Raw genomic sequence first — 15,827 nt, 5'->3', positions numbered from 1 at the left:
CCGTCGCCCTCAGGCTTGCTATGAAGTTTCAGGCTGTTTTTTGAGAAGCGTCTTGAGACGATTTGTATTGTTATTGGCGCTATATAAATAAAACTGAATTGAATTGAATTGCTCTCTCATTGTCCCTCCATGCAATCATTGCCTGTCTGTGCCGCTCAGAAATAAGACATAATGTCCGCCTTCTCTTCATTTTGATGACTGAAGAGCAAAAATGATAGGACAGTCATGCAAAAACACAACACTAAATTAAATATTAACTCAATACTGTTGCTGTCAGCTTGCTTGAATTAATAAATTAATATTATAATGTACTAGCGATTCTTTTAAAATTATATGTCGAAAATAAGGAGGCTGAAATCATTTCACTCTTGTAACATGTACCACCAACTCGGACTAAACATTCAGGTTAAAAAGTCTTCAATCACTATGAAGTTGTATGAGAGTGACATGTCTGACACTTTCTTGTTGTATTTCATTAAAACATAAAGGTAGCAGTGGTATAAATGTTACAAATATTTATTTATTTATTTGTAGTTTATGGTAGACTACTGGGCAACTTAATTACCTTCCTGGAAAGAATGCTTTGGAAAGAATGCTGTAATCTTTTTCATATTCTGTAAATAAAAACATGAACGATTCATTTTATGATTGTTATTATTGCTCAACAATTAAAGCTGGTATATTTTCAAATGACAAATTCCATATCTTAACTATGTGGTTTTAAACTGATTTAAGGACACATGGAATAACTATTTATGGCCCTTTCCAACAATGAAATCAAATGCTTGAAATGAAAACATCTTGCAAGGTCATATTTCATCTTTAAAATAAAAGTTACCCAAAAAGTACAAAATAGCCTTCATCTCTTAGAAATAAATTCTTAAATACTGCCATGTGAACAGTAAAAAATATATACTGACTCTTCTATTTGCCAGAGATTTTATCTTTTATTATTTTAAATATGAAAAGTAAATAAACCATTTTTAAACTGCTAATTCCTTTTGACCAGGAAAAAGAAAAACGTTTGTATGTAAATTCATTTAAATTCAATTATTATTCCAATTAGAATAATCATTAATTCTTTGGTAGATTATTTTTACTTGGTATATTTGTATTGCACTTTACACGTGGTCAATTAAACCAAAGGCTGCACTGTAATTGAGTAGTACTGCTCCCACCATATTTTTCTATGGTGGTCTATCTCTCTCAACCAAGTCATCACTTGTGTAAGTGCTGTAGTAGTTGAGTAGCCCTGTATCTAAGCATGTTGATATTTACTTAGCAAGTTGTTCTCAGACAAATAGTCTTGTATTTGATAGTATACTATTTTTATCAAGAACTGGTGTCAAGCTAATTGGTTGGCTGTGAACCAGTGAAGGCACTCTTGGTATTCTTTGGAAGAGGTATCACCCTAGCTTCTTTCCATCTTCACAGCTAGATTTTTGCATCCCATGCCTCAATTTTTCAACTTTACCTGTAAAGTAATAATTGAAATAACTTGGTGGTGTTGAAGTATTCCTTTGGCTCATTATGTTGTTCGGGGTACTCCATAGCTTTTTCCCATTATGGTTCACTCTTTATTGTAGCCTCATAATATAATTTCTTCTTTTTCCTATTCAGTTTAGTTACATCATTTCTTAGTTAACATTATAACTGCCAATCAAAACAAACGGCAGATTTCAATGCAGCCCTTTTTGCTCTGTCTCTGTCAGCCATGCTTTTCTTTAACTCCTCATCAATCCAGGATGCATTAACAGTTCATACAGTTCATTTTTTTTTTAAAGGTGCATGTTTGTCCATTACTGGAATTATCAGTTCCATAAAAATCTGAAGTGCAATATCTGGATCAGTCTCCTTGAAAACATCAAACCAACATATATTTTCAACATCCTCCACACACAAATCACAACAGAATAGCTTATATGATCTTTTAAATACTATTTTTGGTCCCATTTTTGGAATTTTAGCCTTTCTGCATATTGCTATTGCATAATGATTGCTGAAACCAATAGGTACCAATATTGCTTTTGTGCACTGTATATATGTGATCAATGCAGGATAATCTTCATTAAGATATTAGTACCTTTCAGCTTGTGCCGTTTACCATCACAGCCATCTTGTCCTTAAAGCACAGGAACTTCCATGATCTGTCAAGCTCTGTCTGCATTTCTACTGTTTCCCATTCGATGGGCCCTCTCCACCTCAATTCTCTTTTCATCCATCTGTAGTTACAGCATGAGCAGGTCCCAGACCTTACTTTCCACCTCTTCCCAGTTCTCTTGTGGAGACTCTGGGATGCCATCAATAACTATATTATTTCGTTTTGATTGACCCGCTAGGTACTCTGATTTGCCATTCATAGTCATGACAGATTCACACACCGTGCTAATGTCAGTGCATGCTTCTTTGCACTTGCACCTTGCACTTTGCACCTTGAAATGCTTCTTACGAAGCCACTCCTTTGTTGCCCAGGCGCTGTGTTTGGGATCATTGTCATGCTGAAAGACCCAGCCATGTTTCATCTTCAATGCCCTTGCTGATGGAAGGAGGTTTTCACTCAAAATCTTATGATACATGGACCCATTCATTCTTTCCTTTATACAGATCAGTTGTCCTGATCACTTTTCAGGAAAACAGCCCCAAAGCATGATGTTTCCACCCCCATGCTTCATAGTATGTATGGTGTTCTTTGGATGCAACTCAGCATTCTTTCTTCTCCAAACACAACAAGTTGAGTTTTTACCAAAAAGTTCTATTTTGGTTTCATCTGACCATATGGCATTCTCCCAATTCCCCAGTCCTCTTCTGGATCATCCAAATGCTCTCTAGCAAACTTCAGACAGGCCTGGACATGTACACGTCTGGCACTGCAGGTTACTGATGGTAGCCTTTGTTACTTTGGTCCCAGCTCTCTGCAGGTCATTCACTAGGTCCCTTTGTGTGTTTCTGGGATTTTTGCTCACTGTTCTTGTGATCATTTTGATCCCACAGGGTGAGATCTTGCATGGAGCTCCAGATAGAGGGAGATTATCAGTGGTCTTGTATGTCTTCCATTTTCTAATAATTGCTCCCACAGTTGATTTCTTCACACCAAGCTGCTTACCTATTGCAGATTCAGTCTTCCCAGCCTGGTGCAGGTCTACAGTTTTGTTTCTGGTGTCCTTAGACAGCTCTTTGGTCTTGGCTATAGTGGAGTTTGGAGTGTGACTGCTTGAGGTTGTGGACAGGTGTCTTTTATACTGATAGCAAGTTCCTACAGGTGCCATTAATACAGGTAACGAGTGGAGGACAAAGGAGCCTCTTAAAGAAGAAGTTACAGGTCTGTGAGAGCCAGAAATCTTGCTTGTTTGTAGGTGACCAAATACTTATTTTACCAAGGAATTTACCAATTAATTCATTAAGAATCCTACAATGTAATTTCCTGAATTCTTTACCCCCATTCTGTCTCTCATAGTTGGAGTGTACCTATGATGAAAACTACAGGCCTCTCTCATCTTTTTACAACATCTTTTTACTTTTTACATCTTTGCACAATTGGTAGCTGACTAAATACTTGTTTGCCCCACTGTAAATATGTCACTTACCGTGCCGTACGAGTAGACTTATTAATTACTTATTAATTTGGACATATTAATTCTGAGCCCTAATTTTTCAAGAAGCTTAAGCAACTACAGTCTTATTCTGATATGATGCACCAAGGACCACAATAAAATGAGTTGAAATGTCACGTAAAATGTTTTTATTTAAAATTGTTGCTGCTAAATGTAAACTGTAATTGGTCTTATGGGGGCATCTGTCTGTGAATAGCACCTTTTAACAACAAGGTAATTCAGTGCTTTATATAAAACATAAAAATCTTCATATAATAACACAATAAACACAAAATGCAGTTGTTAAATGAAGGTTGTTATTATTAAAGGAAAACAAACCACCCTTAGCAGCAACAGCTACAATCAAGCGATAACTTGCAATGAGATAACTTTTCCAGCGCTGTGGTTCACTTTTTTTTTTTGGTTCACTCATCTTTGTAGAATTGTTGAAATAGAGCCACATTGGAGGGTTTTCCAGCATGAACCACTTTTTTAAGGTCATGCAACAGCAGCTCAATGGGATTTAGGTCAAGATTTGACTAGGTCAAAGTCTTCATTTTGTTTTCCTTCAGTCATTCAGAGGTGGATTTGCTGGTGTGTTTTGGATCATTGTCCTGATGCAGAACCCCAGTTCACCTCAGCTTGAGGTCACCAACAGATGCCCAGACAGTCTCCTTCAGGATTTTTTGGTAGACAACAGAATTGATGGCTCCACTTATCACAGCAAGTCTTCCAGGTCTTAAAGCAGCAAAACAGCACCAGACCATCACACCATCACCACCAGATTTTACTGTCGGTGTGATTTCTGCAAGGCTGTGATACTTTTATACTAGATGTAATGGGACATACACCTTCCAAAAAGTTCAACTTTTATTTGTCAGTCCATAGAGTATTTTCCCAAAAGTCATCATCAAAATGTTTTCTGGCTAAACTGAGATGAGTCTTTATGTTTTTTGTTTTTTTTGCTCAGAAGTGGTTTTGGTCTCGGCACTCGTCCAAGACTCATGGTGGAGTCATGAATACTGACCTTAACTGAGGAAAGTGAGGATGTTGTTGTGGAGTCTTTTGTGACCTCTTGGATGAGTCCCAAACCTTTCCAGACTGATAGACTGATATGTTGCATTCTCACATGGTGATGTGTCAACCAATCACAGTTATTTGCTTCATTTAATTCAGTGTTGTCAATGGCCAATGAATGCTTGACTGACTTTCCAATGCGACAACATTCGCTTGCAATGCTGACCAAATTTCTATGAGTTAGCTTTTGTCATTGTTGGTGTGAAAGTACGTCGTTTTTGAAGCTTCTCTGCAAAAACGACGAGTCTAGCAGGTCAATAAAACCTAAAGTCCAGAGCTTAAAGCATTGATTTTCTCTGATTATCAAGCCTTTGCTCTTTGACAGTAAACTAAAAACATACGTTTATGCATACTACAACTAGGGGTAAACATACATTTGTTTTTAACAGCGCGAAAAAGCCCAAGAGAAAAGAAAAAATAGACGATGCACCCACTGAACAAGAACAATAATCTGACCAAGGATGCAGAGTTCAATACTAAATCGCATACAGAACAGAAAGTAAGGGTCCATTGACCATTGCTCCATTTTTTTGCCAGTTGCGTGGCACCAGTCTTACATTTTAGTTTACATGTGGACATTCTTTGAGGATTGCCTTGGACCCCTGTGTTGAAATATTAAGAATATCTTTTAACTTACTGTAAAGTTCTAACAGTAACGTTTATTTCATCACTTGTTGTGGTGTGGTTAGCTGAGTATGGGAAAGAGGACTGTCTTTTGTGTCCAATAGATGGCGAAAGAAAGGAGGGGAGTGGTTAAAGTGAGAGAGTTCCAAGTTATATGGATTATTTTATGTTCAGAAAACTGACAGAGCTGCAGGTCTCTGAAGATGGAGACACGTGACAAAGCTGAGCTCTGCTTTCCACAACTCCTCAACACCTCCTGCACGAAGCCTGCTTCTCCACCGTCTGTACTTGTGTTTCTTTACATCATGCTGTCATGCATCTCTGTGATCACTGTGGCTCTCAACCTGCTTGTCATCATCTCAGTCTCCCATTTCAGGTAATGGTACATTGCTCTTGTTTCTTTTTACAGCTATTTTTGGGTTTGAGCCGGTAATTAATGACTTCGTACTTGGACCCACTGTTTTTGCAGAAAAAAAAAAAGGTCAAATGATTGGCACCAGAGACCACTGATCATTTTGTCATTGAGATGTGAGGGTTCCCTGGTTTATTGATTTGTCTTCTTTATTTTATCTATGCAGGACGCTGCACACTCCCACGAACATCCTCCTCCTCTCCCTGGCTGTCTCAGATTTCCTTGTCGGTGTCCTGTTGATGCCAGGAGAAATCCTCCAACAAACAGCTTGCTGGTTTCTTGGTGATATGATGTGTTCTCTGTATAATTATGTGTCCTATATCATTACTTCTGCCTCAGTAGGAGATATGGTGCTCATATCAGTTGACCGCTATGTGGCTATTTGTGACCCTTTGCATTACCCCACTAGAGTCACTGAGAAGAGAGTTCAACTATGTGTTTGTCTTTGTTGGCTCTGTTCTGTTTTCTACACAACTTTCATTTTAAAGGATGATTTGATTCAACCAGGCAAGCACAATTCCTGCTATGGAGAATGTGCTATTGTAATCAGCTACACTGCAGGAATTATTGACCTGATTTTCACCTTTATTGTTCCCATCTCTCTCATCATAGTTGTATACATGAGAGTTTTTGTGGTGGCTGTGTCTCAGGCTCGTGCCATGCGCTCTCACATTGCAGCCGTCACCGTTGAGGTTTCATTGACTCTAGCAACAAAGAAATCTGAGTTGAAGGCTGGCAGGACTCTTGGTGTTCTAATAGTTGTATTTCTAATGTGTTTCTGCCCATATTATTGTGTTGCACTTGTTGGGAACAACTCAATCAGTAGCTCTTCTTTGACTTTTGTCCTGTATCTGTTCTATTTTAACTCCTGTATAAACCCTCTAATCTATGCACTATTTTACCCCTGGTTTAGAAAAGCTATGAAACCCATTGTCACTCTACAGATTCTGCAGCCTGGCTCCCGTGACACCAACATACAGTAGCAAGTCTTTAAAATGAGATGTGCTTTATAGACTTAGACTTAGACAGACTTTAATGATCCACGAGGGAAATTACTTTGTCACCATATATTTATTGCAATAAAAGTAAACACTCAAAACCACAAGAAAGATAAATAAAATAAAAATAAAATGACTTTAAATTAAAATAAAATAAAAATGAGCAGTGTAATCAAAAAATGCCGGGCACAGACATACTGTGGTCCTATGAACCAGGTCTCCAAAGTACTTCTCACGACACACTCCATCTGGGTCCCATCAGTACACATAGACATACCGTACATTTTGCTAAAAGCTGATGAGGTAATGTTGTTGTGTGAAAGAATGACAAGTTTGGACTCCATCTCATGTAGAGACCCTGTGGTGCATTCAGGTACCACCGGCTTGATGCCACGGACCACAACATCTGCCTGAATGTAGCACATTTTGGTATGAGATGGATGGATCACAGTTGTCCGTTCTTTTCTGTCCACATACTGTCCCACTCCTGTTCAGTCCAGAGGACAACATCTCTGTTGATGAGCAGCTGGTACCAGTATGTCCCCAACAAGCAAAGTACGGGTTAGAAATCAGTTTAATCTTAAATACACACATGTACGTCATATATCACATTTAGCCTTTGTTTTCAGGTCATATGTTTGTGTTATGTTGTGTTCTTTTTTGTTGTTGTTTTAAATAATTGTTACTATTACATCGATGAATCAGATGTTGATTTAAAAGTTATTTCACCATAAAATTTCATGCAAGACTCAAGAAAAATGTCAATCAAAATGCTCTTTATCAATGATGAAATGAGCAGTTCATGCTAAACACTGTCTCTCTTTCCATGCAAACAAACCCATACATACACACACATACAATCTGATGGTGTAAAACTTAAACTGGTCCTCAGAAAGATAGCTGTACAAGTACACACACGCATCGATGCACAATGAGAAAATGAGAAATACAAATGTCCAATATTACTACATTTCATCTAAATGAAATGCTAATATTACAGAATACATGGTTTTACAGCTAGATTAAAAAGTTAAAATGAAATTATAATTGAAGTCTATGGGGCATTTTTGGCCACAAAGGTGTCTAGAGGGAGTATCTGACACTACATAAAAAATACTAATGCAATCAAATCAATTTTAATTGCTAATCTTTCACATATCCAAGACTCGATATACCACCAACGTCTCATCCACATACTGCTTATGTTATGAAAAATAATTCATTTTTTTCTTTTTTGTGAAAAAACATTTAACTTTGTATTTTCAGACTGGTATTTATAGGGTTAAAATCCTGAAAACTATTGAAACAAGCTGAAAGTGGGTGCAAAAATTTAAATCTGCCACTACATAAAAAATAATGATGCAATCAAATCCATTTTACTGCAAATCTTTAATATATCCAAGACTCCATTTACCACCAAAGCCTCATCATCCTACTGCTTATTTTTGATATAGAATATAGAACTTATTACTGGCTGATGTTGATATGTATTTCAGTCTGGTTAAGACACAGAGAGAGATGGAGAGTCCTATGTGAAATACAGTCAGGTCCATAAATATTGGGACATCAATACAATTCTAACCTTTTTGTCTCTATACACCACCACAATGGATTTGAAATGAAACAAACAAGATGTGCTTTAACTGCAGACTTTCAGCTTTAATTTGAGGGTATTTACATCCAAATCAGGTGAACGCTGTAGAGGAATTACAACAGTTTGTATATGTGCCTCCCACTTTTTAAGGGACCAAAAGTATTAGGACAATTGGCTGCTCAGCTTTTCCATGGCCAGGTGTGTGTTATTCCCTTATTACCCCATTTAGAAGTAGCAGATAAAAGGTCTAGAGTTCATTTCAATTGTGCTATTTGCATTTGGAATCTGTTGCTGTCCACTGTAAATATGAGATCCAAAGAGCTGTCACTATCAGTGAAGCAAGCCATCATTAGGCTGAAAAACCAAAACAAACCCATCAGAGAGATAGCAAAAACATTAGGTGTGGCCACATTAACTGTTTGGAACATTCTTAAAAAGAAAGAACGCATTGGTGAGCTCAGCAACACCAACAGACCTGGAAGACCAAGGAAAACAACTGTGGTGGATGACGGAAGAATTCTTTCCCTGGTGAAAAAAAAAAAAAACCTTCACAACAGTTGGCCAGATCAAGAACATTCTACAGGAGGTAGGTGTATGTGTGTCAAAGTCAACAATCAAGAGAAGACTTCACCAGAGTGAATACAAAGGGTTCACAACAAGATGTAAACCATTGGTGAGCCTCAAAAACAGGAAGGCCAGATTAGAGTTTGCCAAAAAACATCTAAAAAAAAGCCTTCACAGTTCTGAAACAACATCCTATGGACAGATGAGACAAAGATCAACTTGTACCAGAGTGATGGGAAGAGAAGAGTATGGAGAAGTAAAGGAACTGCTCATGATCCAAAGCATACCACCTCATCAGTGAAGCATGGTGGTGGTAGTGCCACGGCGTGGGCATGTATGGCTGCCAATGGAACTGGTTCCTTTGTATTTATTGATGATATGAATGCTGACAAAAGCAGCAGGATGGATTCTGAAGTGTTTCAGGCAATATTATCTGCTCATATTCAGCCAAATGCTTCAGAACTCATTGGACGGCACTTCACAGTGCAGATTGACCATGACCAGAAGCATACTGTGGAAGCAACCAAAGAGTTTGTTAAGGCAAAGAAGTGGAATGTTATGCAATGGCCAAGTCAATCACCTGACCTGAGTCCGATTGAGCATGCATTTCACTTGCTAAAGGCAAAACTGAAGGGAAAATGCCCCAAGAACAAGCAGGAGCTGAAGACATTTGCAGTAGAGTCCTGGCAGAGCATCACCAGGGATGAAACCCAGCATCTGGTGATGTCTATGTGTTCCAGACTTCAGGCTGTAATTAACTGCAAAGGATTTACAACCAAGTATTAAAAAGTGAGAGTTTGATTTATGATATTTTAATTTGTCCCATTACTTTTTAGTCCCTTAAAAAGTGGGAGGCACATATACAAACTGTTGTAATTCCTACACCTTTCACCTGATTTAAATGTAAATACCCTCAAATTAAAGCAGAAAGTCTGCAGTTAAAGCACATTTTGTTTGTTTCATTTCAGATCCAGTGTGGTGGTGTATAGAGCCAAAAAGATTGGAATTGTGTCGATGTCCAAATATTTATGGACCTGACTGTATGACCATGAATGTGCAGGGGAGAATCAAATATTCTGCTCCACAAATGTAATTGTTCTGACATGTTTTCATGTCCTGCACCCATACAAACAGAGTCAGAAACATCTTACTGGTGTGCACCCAACACACACATTCACACACACTCTATGGCTTTAGTTTTTAATTTCATAATTTAGCACAGACATTGCAAATATTGGGTCAGACCCTTTTCCCTTGGCAGAGTGAGTGAGGGAGTGAAGTGTGTAATGACCAAGGAGAAAGAGGAGGGTTAAAGTGTGTCATCTGTTACCTAACGTTTTTGTACTGAAGATGGAGACCAAGGATGAAGCAGACCTCTGCTTTCCACAGCTCTTCAACAGCTCCTGCAAAAAGCCAGCGTCTCCTCACTCTGAACTTGTGCTCCTTCACATCGTGCTGTCCTCCATCTCTGTGCTGACCGTGGTTCTCAATCTGCTCGTCATCATCTCAGTCTCTCACTTCAGGCACAGAGTGTTTTGTTTTACAGCTAATGGTGGTGGTTTTAATGTGAAGTGTCTTTGAGCTAGCAGTGATCGACATGGAGGAATTAGACTTTTACCGAAAACTGAAATCATGTTTTACAACAATGAACTTAATTTTCCGTCTATTGTGACCTCACTAGCTTTATGTGTCTGCATTTCATATGGTACAGGTGTGAAATATCAGTAAACATTCAAAGTCATTTATTTTGGAAATGTCATGAGGATTTACTGGTTTATTTCTTTTTCGTATGTCCCTGCAGGAGGCTCCACACTCCGACTAACATCCTCCTCCTCTCTCTGGCCATCTCAGACTTTCTTGTCGGCCTCTTGTTGATGCCGGTAGAAATCCTCAACACAACCTGCTGGTTTCTTGGTGATCTCGCATGTACTCTGTATAATTATGTCTCTTACGTGATTACCAGTGCCTCAATAGGAGCCATGGTGCTCATATCAGTCGACCGCTATGTTGCAATTTGTGACCCCATGCACTACTCCTCCAGAATCACTGAGAAGAGAGTTAAACTCTGCGTTTGTCTGTGTTGGCTCTGTTCTGTTTTCTACACCTCTCTCATTTCAAAGGATGATTTTACTCAACTAGGTAAGAATAAAACCTGCTACGGAGAATGTGACGTTTCGATGACCTACACTGAAGGTCTTACTGATGTTATTTTAATGTTTATTGTTCCCATCACTGTCATCGTAGTTCTATACATGAGAGTCTTTGTGGTAGCTGTGTCTCAGGCTCATGCCATGCGCTCCCACATTGCAGCCGTCACAGTCCAGGTTTCATTGACTCTGACAAAGAAATCTGAGTTGAAAGCAGCCAGGACTCTTGGTGTTCTTGTAGTTGTCTTCCTAATATGCTTCTCTCCATATTATTGTGTTGCTCTTCCCGGTAATGACTCAGTCAGTAGCTCATATATAACTTTTGTCTTGTATCTGTTGTATTTCAACTCTTGTCTAAACCCTTTAATCTATGCACTGTTTTACCCCTGGTTTAGAAAAGCTATTAAACTCATTGTCACTCTGCAGATACTGAAGCCTGGCTCCAGTGACACCAACATAATGTAGAGAATGTGGAACTTGATCAACTGAATGTATAGATACTGACATGTTCTTATGATCATGTTGTTCGGTGAGACAATGATCACATTCAAATGTTTCAGTTTAATCTGTTGTGTGTAAGTGAGCGCTTTTTTCCCCCTCTCTAGCAGTCTTTCATAGTTTCATTTCATTTGTGTCCAGCAGTGTTGTTTTAAGGACGATTTGCCTCAACCAGGTGAACATAATTTCTGCTACAGAGATTTTTTTTTTCATATATTATATGAATAAATATATACATTTTTCATTGATTCTATACAGCAATGTTCCATCAACATTTTACATATACTATTTTCCAAAAATATGAAACATACACATACTCCACCACTGAAGAGCAGAGACAGACATGTAAAATGTATGAATAAAAATTCTCCTATCCTTATTTTCACACCTCCCTTTGCAGAGTTCATTTTCTCCTGTTGGAGGGTAAACACAACAAATAAAGCATATGAATGAATAAATCAATGATTAAATCTGTACCCTGAACCAAGGGGATCAATAATCTACAATACACAATATAATTACTACACAAAGTCTGCCCTCACTGGAAAAACAAAATCAATCAAGTTTTTCTAGTAATTCTTAAATGTATCTGTTTTTAGTCTAGTTGAGAACATCAGCTTCTTTGAAGCATTAACTCTACCTCCATTTTAGGTGCATTTCCTGGTCCTCACTCAAATTATTCAATATCCCTGTCATTTCATTTTCATGTTATAACTTGACAAATACAAACTTTTGAACAAATTATTTTGAAATTCTTTTCATTTGAATCCACTGAATTTAAAAAAAAAATATATATATAACGTCTGTACGAGAATGACATGATATAGTTAACATGACAATTCTGCAGTTTCATCACTTTGGTATGACTTCACCATTGTTTACACTTAAGCATCTGTGTCTCTATGATTTAATGCTGCAACAGTGACCTACTGCACTATAGTAACCTGAGGATCATTGGACCTGTAACAAGTGTAAGCACACATTAAAATGCCAAACATCAACTGATGAAAGGACATTTATTTTAGTATGACCACTCTAAACAAGAGAATACAACACGTTACATGCTGAGCAGAAAGAAAAACACAAAAATTGAAAACAAAATGTTGATATAAAAAGATATTACTTAAAATTGAAACCAGACAAACGAAACAGAGTTAAACGAGATAAAATGTACAGTGCAAAGAAATTCAATGAGAATTATAAATGATCTGAATAGTTGTGATGTAATTCTGAGAAACACTGACATTGGACAGATTCATCCTTTCACGATCCAGGCTTATAAATGCATATCCAGTTCTAAACGGACAATCTCCCAGTGTGTGTGTCTGGAGCACTCTGACTCAAACCAGAACATTCGGAGACAGTTTACCCATAAGCCATTAGGCTACTGAACGGCTAAAATACCTGACATACACAGACACGCGCTATTCTGCCTTTATTCTGATTTTGTTCCATTTCTATTCTATATATTTTATTTTATTTTATTATACACATTTATCCTGTTATTCTACTTTTCCTCTGTGAAGTTAATTTATTACTGTTTCTTCGTTGGCTTACCTGACTCTATCAGTAATTGTTTTGCATTCTTTGTCCTCAATCCTTCTTATCTGCTGTTTCAAAAAATAATTTGTAACTTGTTCAGATTAGACAATATCAATATCAAGTCGTGTCACTTCCACAATGTGTTCATAAAAGCATAGAGGTGTGAAATACCGTTTCTCCCAGTCCAACCGTGCTAGATATTTATTGACTCTACTTTCACTCTGTTTTTACCACAATATATTACAACACTGAGAACAAAAGAAATATATGAACAGAAGATATACAGGGGGACTCTATGAATGGAACTTTAACTGTACAGTGAAAGTTCACTGTTATTGATACAAATGACTGTACTCTGTAATTGATCTCTACAAATACACAGTTTAAGTGTAGATGCAAAAGTTAACTAACAATGCATATTGGTGATTGTTACAGAATAGATACATATTCTTTTTGAGAATGCAACTTTATTGTGAACTGTAGGTCCAAGATTTAATTTTATAGTGAATGAACATTGTTATTGACATATATACAGAGTACAGAGAACATTGCTGCGAGTAGAAGATAGTATTTGTTGTATTTGCATATAGTTGTTTCATAAACCAAGATGGTGTAGTTCAGACACATCCTCAATGATGAGGCAATGGTCATAGGGTTTTTCTGGACTCAGACTATCAGACACCTTCACCTTAATGACCTCTGTGGCCTCACTGATGGTTCTGATGGCATCTCCCACAACCCTCTGATTCTGAGGAATCTGAATGATCGGTGCAGAGATTGCCCCAAGAAACCCCTGCAGCCCACCTCAAAGACTTACAACAGGCCCTCCAGTCATTCTCCCGACATGCCGCCATCAGCTCCAGGTATTTGACCTTCTTTTGCTCTTAAACCTTGTCCATCCATTCTTCCCAGGGGACTGTAAGTTCCATCAGCATGACTTGCTTCGTAGAGTCTGATGTTAAAACCAGATCTGGCCTAAGTGATAACCTCCCCAGGTCCACCTTCATTTTCCAATTGTGAGCTGAGGCTAGCAACCTGGTTGAGACCTTGCACTCTGCTTGAGGTTTCTCTCCTGCCCCGATAGAGATGATGATGTGCTGTAACCCTCAAACATGATTGAGGGAGCCAAATGCTGAACACAGTGGACATGTTTCTTGGTTTGAAAGACTGGCTAACGGCAAGTGTAGCCAAGAATACAACATGGATGCAGCGCAAGTCACATCGAAAACAGCGTTAAGCTATTCATGTTATGAAAATACTGATTCAGTATAGACTCCTTCATGGCCTATGTCACTGTGACGTCACAATGTTAGCTGGAGGCAAAGCAGAGGGAAGCTTAAGGGGAATACTGTCACTGTCAACCACGAAAATGTCGCCTTGCTGTATTTTTTGATTTCAAAACCGAAAAATTAAAAAACACTACTTTTATCACATACCAGCCACTGACAGTCTTTAGACAACTTTGGTTTGGCTTGGCGATCGAGTACTTGAGACTTCCTGATTCTACAGTTCTGTCCAGGTAATCTTTCAGGTAGATGCATGGTCCCATTTCATCCAAGCACCTTGCTGCAGCATGGCCACTGTCCTGTTGTGGTGTTCCTCTTCTGCGCAGACCTCATCCTGCACCCACTGCCGTCTCTCTTTCCCCTGTTGTCTGTCAAACTTTGGTCTTGTGTGGCTATCAAGACCTGCTCAACCCACTGCCACAGTGCCTAATAAGACACCATACGTCAGCCTTGATTTTGCCTCAACGACTGCCTCCTGAGGATGGCACTTACTTCCCATTTTCACCAAAATGCCTGCAGAGGAGACTCTCTGTCTTGTGAGTCTCCTTAGACTAGCAACTCTCTGGCTGTTGTGACACAAATCACATATTCATGTGTGTATTGATATTGGGGTTTGGTGGGTGTTTGGAACAGGGACAGTAGGCAATAGTTCTGACTTAGGGCTCGTTTAGTCCACGTGAAACAGACCTTTTGGGTATGTGTGAATACAAAGCAGCTCTGGTGCGGACCAAACAAGTAACCGAGACCACCTGCAGAACCTTTTCCGAATCAAATGCAACATCTGAGCACCTTTTAGGATTAAATGGGCTTCTGTCTGTAACGATTCACCATACACACAAATGGGATCTTTTCAGAACAACAGTAATTTTAAATGTTTTAGTTAAATGTAATTAATATCTTACGGAAAAACTGACCCCGTAACTCCAGGCATCAGTCGGGCAGTGGGGAAGAGACACGCCAGGACAATTCATAATGATATTCAAGTAGTCCGTTTGCCTGTATATTCTTGAAGGCTATTTATGTTTATTTTTCCAGAGTAACTAAGTAGCCACGTTTTTTTCAGGTCCTATGTTAAAGGTCCACACGTCATCCATTGTTCTTTCCTGGTCTCCTGCTTCTCCACCCCTTCCCTAAGACACATCCTCCCTATATCACCTTCTTTTGTAGTGATAAAATGAAGCAATAAACAATAAATCAACAATCCCACTGACAGAAAGACCACACATACCACACCCCTTCATATACAGGGAACAATTTCCTCCTCACATGGCAAAGAAAACATGCCGTTTTCCTATATCTTTAATTTTGCGTTAAGGGCTACTTTCCATTATTTATTTATTTTTTTCTTTTTTCTTTTGGTGACACCATCACACGTTGTTATTGTTAAATGCGAGGATTTTCTGAAGACAATTGCAGAAGTCATCAGTCGTTTCACGTTTCTATTTTATACCAAGAATGAGCCATAGGTCAACGTGAGGCACAGAAGAGACACACT

General features: G+C 38.5%; 2 protein-coding genes across 2 annotated transcripts; both read left to right on the top strand.

Annotated features, from left to right (window-relative positions):
* Positions 1 to 5,494: 5,494 nt before the first annotated feature.
* Positions 5,495 to 6,706, top strand: LOC125017819 (trace amine-associated receptor 13c-like). The gene is made up of 2 exons (XM_047601329.1): positions 5,495 to 5,667; positions 5,870 to 6,706. Exons 1-2 carry the CDS (start codon positions 5,495 to 5,497, stop codon positions 6,684 to 6,686), a joined length of 990 nt encoding a protein of 329 aa, XP_047457285.1. The 3' UTR covers positions 6,687 to 6,706.
* Positions 6,707 to 10,209: 3,503 nt separating this feature from the next.
* Positions 10,210 to 11,471, top strand: LOC125017886 (trace amine-associated receptor 13c-like). Its single transcript, XM_047601415.1, has 2 exons — positions 10,210 to 10,382; positions 10,661 to 11,471. The coding sequence occupies exons 1-2, from the start codon at positions 10,210 to 10,212 to the stop codon at positions 11,469 to 11,471; spliced, it is 984 nt and encodes a 327-aa protein (XP_047457371.1).
* Positions 11,472 to 15,827: the final 4,356 nt, after the last annotated feature.

This window comes from Mugil cephalus, chromosome 12 (assembly GCF_022458985.1).
Source record: "Mugil cephalus isolate CIBA_MC_2020 chromosome 12, CIBA_Mcephalus_1.1, whole genome shotgun sequence".
Classification (NCBI taxonomy): Eukaryota; Metazoa; Chordata; class Actinopteri; order Mugiliformes; family Mugilidae; genus Mugil; species Mugil cephalus.
This window is presented reverse-complemented; position numbering and strand designations above follow the sequence as displayed.